The 6,000-nt window shown below is 39.7% G+C and overlaps 1 protein-coding gene across 1 annotated transcript in view; it reads right to left on the reverse strand.

Annotated features, from left to right (window-relative positions):
* The window catches only part of LOC148430198 (nuclear receptor subfamily 5 group A member 2-like), a 31,055-nt gene extending 25,983 nt beyond the window's left edge, over nucleotides 1–5,072 (reverse strand). The window contains exons 1-4 of the mRNA XM_088413990.1: nucleotides 4,929–5,072; nucleotides 3,726–3,844; nucleotides 3,216–3,357; nucleotides 1,927–2,576 (exon numbers count right to left, since the gene is read on the reverse strand). Of these exons, the coding sequence (XP_088270116.1) occupies nucleotides 1,927–2,576; nucleotides 3,216–3,357; nucleotides 3,726–3,844; nucleotides 4,929–4,950 (933 nt within the window). The 5' untranslated portion in view covers nucleotides 4,951–5,072. The remainder of the gene's footprint in view (nucleotides 1–1,926; nucleotides 2,577–3,215; nucleotides 3,358–3,725; nucleotides 3,845–4,928) is intronic.
* Between the last annotated feature and the right edge of the window lie 928 nt (nucleotides 5,073–6,000).

Here is a 6,000-nt window from a genome sequence, read left to right on the forward strand (position 1 = left end):
GGAATATAGAATGAATCAGTCAAGGTTTAGCTTAGACATTTTTGCTCCTCATCCTTCCAGTCATCCATTTATTTTTCCAATTATTCTCATTTTAGGTGGTGATTCATTACTTGCACCACTGGACAGTTTGGAGTCTTCAGTACCAAATTTTACAATGTGGGAGGACCTCATAATTGGGAGGCACAAGTGCTAACTCTAATTTATGCTAAATATGCTGCTCTTAATGTTGCCTGGCGTTTCATTCAACCTTTTAGTTACAGTTTGTAAAATACTATGCCTTCAATTTTGTCAGAACTTTATAGGGATTGCGATCCCACTACAGTCGTGTTCTGGGTGAATGAGCAATCATTCCCACAGACATGTTGATAATTCAGGTTGAAGGTTTTCCCAGATGTATGGAAAACCAACCAAAAGACAATGCTTTCTCTGTTATACTTCTATCAATATTACATATAATTCACAAATATAAATTTGTGTACTGTAGCATTTATATGTGTTTTGGATTCTTATTTTATATTTCCCTATACTGTTTCAGATAAGCCTTTATTTTATTTTTTTTACTGCATCGGAGGTTGCTCTTTCAATTTTGTTGTACTTGTACAATGACAATAAAGACATCTATCTATCTATCTATCTATCTATCTATCTATCTATCTATCTATCTATCTATCTATCTATCTATCTATCTATCTATCTATCTATCTATCTATCTATCTATCTATCTATCTATCTATCTATCTTTCTATCTATCTACATGGTGGTTTTTAATACATTAATTCAACAAGCACGTTTGCTGGGGAAAAAAAAGAACTATGTGAGTTTATGTTGATGTTAAGCATTCTATGAATTTACACATATTAACCAACCATGATTCGTGCTGTGGTTAGAACACTATTTAATTAAAGGCCTCATGGCAGTTTTAACAAATTGTCAGAATTTACTAAAGGCAAATTCACAAGTGTGACAAGGCCAACACATATATAAACTGGCATTTTCTGGTTTCCAAAATGCATTTCTGAAGAAGCCCAGCAGCCTGTGAGCTGTCAGCCCACCCACTGGGACCTTCCCAAACCAATGTGCATTCTGGTTCAGAGCAGACAGAATTTAGGGCAGTGAAATGACAGTGACAATAAAATGATTCTTTTATGAGTAAAGCAAGGTTTATCCAGCTAGTGCACAGCACTTCTCCTTTCATTGAAATTATTGCTGTTTATTGTATTTTTATTATTGCAAGTAATATTAGTGTATATTGATTTGATTTGATTTGTAAACACACTCCCTTAAAGGTCATACATGGTCAACGAAGATAGTAGAAGCATTTTTTAAGACTAACCAGCATATGCATTTAGTTGTATTCGAATACTTCAAAGCCGTACCAATTTTCAGTTTAATATTATGTGTCTGTTATTGTATATGCATGATTACAATCACATTATTATTGTTGTTGTTGCCGTTATTATTATTGTTGTTGTTGTTGTTACAAAACCGTTATTTTTTTTAGTTGTGTGAATATTATTAAATTATTATTATTTATACATTTTGAATGTGTTTGCATGCTACCGTGCAAGAGCTAGGCACATAAAATGGTTGCTAAACTGACAAACAACAGATTTCTCTCAGCTTTCCAAAAGGCTTTGGCATGCAACTATAAATATAAACTTTTCGACAAATCGCCTTTTCCCACCACGGAACAGAATTTCTAAATACAATGCATGTTGAATTAACTTCACATTTTTATATGTATATATATATATATATATATATATATATATATATATATATATATAATTTTTGTTCTCTGGAGCCATTTTACTGACGCTTGACTGACATGCCGCAGTTCTATTGTGCAATAACGTGGAGCGTATTGGTTCCGATGCGCATGCAGGACTGCTGGAGCTATAAGGCGGCCCGGGCGCATATACTCACCCTGAGCTCCTTGAAAAAGATGCAGCTGCGCGCCCACTCCACTATGGAGAAGAGGGTCTGATCAGCCATGCGACACATGAGGCTGAAGGCGCTGGGCTTGTCCAGCCGGCCTCGGCCGCTTTGCTCCTGCTGCAGGTGAGCCACGATCTTGTTGCGGACCATCAGCTCGTCCGGATCGCAGCGCAGCATCTCCAGCACCAGCGGCGGCAGGCTGGGGGGCTGCGGGGAGGCCGACGGGTACATTTCGGGGTAGGCGTATCCCGTAAGGGACTCGGGAGAGCTAGTGTAATCGGGACACTCGGCTTTTATGACCCTGCTGGGGAAGCTGGTGTACTGGTACTGGCCGCTCAAGGGAGCGTGAGACTGCATGCCCAGGGGCGGGGGCGCATAGAGGTTCGCCTCGTAGTCTGTGGGGGTGATGGAGCCGGGTGTGGAGGGGAGAATGCTTTTGGAAATGGCGGGCATGCTGCTGAGCGTGCCGCTGAAGCCAAAGTCGGTGTGCAGAGGCGAGGCGGACGCAGGGGCCGCGCTCTCCAATTTGAAGCCACTGGATCGTATCAAAGCCTTCTTCTGCTGCTTCAAGGCCCTGTCCCTCTTGTACATGGGCCCGAATTTATTCCTCCCCCCACGCATGCGGTCCGCGCGTACCGCTGTCAGAAAGAGGCCATGAAGCAGGAAATCAAACATGTTGTCGTTTTCTACTCCACAAAAGTCTCAAAACCAAACCGCGACTTTATGGTGACTTTACGGCGACGATTAACTATTTCTATTCAACGCGAATCCTCGATTTAAACATGGAATGAATGACGCGCGCGGGCACACGCGCACACTCATTTGCTTCCCTTTTTAGGGCTGAGAAGATTCCCCTTGAGTCTTCACTCCTCCTCGTAGCCTAAATAGAGCTTTTGATTTAAAACTGAGGAGTCTCCGCCGTTTTATCAGTTGGCCAGAATGTGGCCTTTTTTTCTCGCGTGCAAGAAGCAGGTGCTTTCTTGCATGGCTGTCTGACGATTAATCACATCTCATGTGAGTAGGAAGTGATGACAGAGCTGTAGCCTACAAAACATGTTTGCTTCAAATTGACTTTATTCGTTTCATTTCGTTCGAATAGTCAACAAAAAAAAACGCCACGAAAGTAAATGAATGACTAATGCGTTACAACGGTATTTTATATTTTTTTAAACAGTAAATTCGATTGGATACGATGTACTCACACCGGTCTTCTGTTTGACCTACAGACTATTTTTCAATTACGTTTTTATTAAAATGAGAGAACAAGGCAAAGGTACCTTCTAGTCGCATGCCGACGTTGAGACATTTTTGAAAGCGGCAGAAAGGACACCTCTTCCTCTGAGTCTTGTCAATTTTACATTCCTGATTTTCAGCACACGTGTACCTCTTGTTGTTCTGCACTGTTCTTTTGAAAAAGCCCTGAAACAACAAGAAAGAGTTTTAATTTTTGTTAAAAAATACACAAACAAACAAGCAAACAAACATCGCATTTCCATGGTATTGTTTATCCACAACCTATTTAATTTTGAAACATTAGAATTGAGGCGTGTTTGTTTCTCTTCAAAAATATTCGTTTTATTGTTTTTTTTCAGCTAACATTCCAAAATCCCTCGAAACATATTTTAATAAAAAAAACTGTTTTTTTTCTAACAGGTGGAATAAGCGTGCGAAAAATACCCGCTCTATACCTTTTGCATATTTAAAAACGAATCTTTTACCCGCAGCCTCCTTTTTAACGAAATAAAGTGTTCATATTTTCAGCAGCCCTTGAGTGGCTGTTTTTTTACCTTGCAGCTTTCACAGGTGAGCAGCCCGTAGTGATACCCGGACACCTTGTCGCCACACACAGGACACAACTCTTCCAGATCGTCATCATACGTGTATTCCATAACCTTCAATGTCACACCTGTATAGATGTATGCACGCGCACACGCACGCAGAGACACAAGCGCGCGCGCACACACAAATACCAAGGACGTTAGCAGAGTGAATATTAAGGCCGCAAATGTGACAGCGCATTTGAATTGTTTCTGATGGCTACTCTTGTCTGTAGTCACACTTAAAAGACTTAAATTATTATAGGCTATTTGACAGTATTATTGCAACATTAGAAAAAAATCAATAATCTCGATATATATAGCTACATATGTGTGTGTATATACGTATTTGTTTGTGTTTCTTATTAATACAATTAATATATTTAGTATATATACATGCTGATATCCATTCACCTATCATTCTTAGATGTAATTCAATATTCATTCTTCGAAATTTGATTACACGTAGTCCTAAACATATTCATGCATTTGTTTTCTTTAATGCAGGGATGGTATAGCTAAGAAACTAATTTATTACAACACGACGTTTAATCTTTAAGCGATGAACAAATAAAAAGATCCTTAAAAATGTAATATTAAACATGATCACGTTCATCTTGTTTTTGATGGATTTATGACTTCAAGATGCACATCGTAGACCTCATTGCTATCAACCAGGATTATATACAAACCTTTTCACATTTATTGATACGACCGTTTCATATCATCAGTAGCTAAGGCAAATAAATTTAGCAGTATTGATAATAGGCAAGCTTCTGTTTTTGTTTTTTTTGTTTTGTTTTTTTTTTAGCTAATTCCTGCAGGTCAGTGACGATTGAATTTTTAAAAAGACGATGATAAGTAGCACCCTTGACTGTATTTTACCGTTTTTATTTGTTTATTTATTTATTTTACTGGTTGGTTTGGTTAATTTTGTTTATCGTCTTTATTTTTTATTTATTTTTTTTATTTTTTAGCAAACTCAGCCTTTCTCCTCTCTTCCCCGCGCGCACAATTCTTAACGTTGAATTATTGTCTTGTTACAAGATTGTCAGTAAAACATCATTCATTCCTTTGGAAACAATTTGACTATATACTTGCAGCGACGATTGTGGCCCGAGGCACATTACCAATAAGAGAATTCGGGGAAGAAAAAAAAAAGTATAGCCTTACCGTGTGCCTTGTCTCCCAGCATCTGAAGAGCTCGCTAGCCAGTCACTGATGATTGTCTGATTATTAAAATGTGAATGGAGGCGTTGCTGCAACCTTGCATATGCAGCTGAGGACAGCAACAGGAGGAGACTATAGAAAAAAAAATGTCTGTAACGGGATTGGTTTGGGTGTCTCCCTCACCCTCCTCGCCCTTTACTGTCTTCTCCTTATCGCAAACTTATGCTGCTACGCTGCTATTGGTGGACGCAGTCACGTGACCGTCTCTGAGTTGCCTCCTGGAAAATGCCTGGACAGGCGAGAATGGTGCTGATTACGATGGCTCACTATATGAAATGGGCTTTTTTTCAATTTTTTAAACTAATATGTTCACATCTTATATATAATTATGTTATATTATTTTTATTATTACTGTTGAAAATGAGAATTTCAAGACCGGAGAAGCATTCATGAAAATAATAATTACGCTTCTTAATATTTTTTTGTAACTGATTAACGTATGAAAATCAAAAACAAAGTAATATTATTACTGTAAGTGCAATGACTATTTTCATAATTATTTTGCAACTGATTAACGTATGCTCCTCTGTGGGCTGTCACATTATCGTGTTTGCGGTCCAAATGATCCTCGAAGCTAAGTTGTCTTAGGCTTTATGCCCGTGGCAGGGTCACCCTTGGCAAACAGGGACAAGCCTAAGCATAACCCATAGACCCCTAATGAAGAAACCAGGGCTCATCTCTGGAGTCAGGCCTGGAGCTTGCTTCAAAGCACCTGGTGGCCGGGCAGCACCCATGGGACTCAACCTGAAGTGAGTCCCCCTTCCCATGGTTTCACCACCTGTAAGAGGGGACATAGGGGTCAGGTGCAGCGTGAAATGGGCGGCGGCCAAAGGGAGGGACCTTGGCGCTCTGATCCCTAGCTGCAGAAACTAGCGCTTGGGATGTTGGCTGCCAAAGTTGCCCTTTTTCACCGCTTTCATTATCTTTATGGACAGAATTTCTAGGTGCACCCAAAGCGTTGATGGGGTCCATGGCATTGCATCTCTGCTATTTGCAGATGATGTGATGCATTGGC

Source organism: Hippichthys cyanospilos, chromosome 1, assembly GCF_059441005.1.
Source record: "Hippichthys cyanospilos isolate Australia breed blue-spotted pipefish chromosome 1, RoL_Hcya_1.0, whole genome shotgun sequence".
Classification (NCBI taxonomy): domain Eukaryota; kingdom Metazoa; phylum Chordata; class Actinopteri; order Syngnathiformes; family Syngnathidae; genus Hippichthys; species Hippichthys cyanospilos.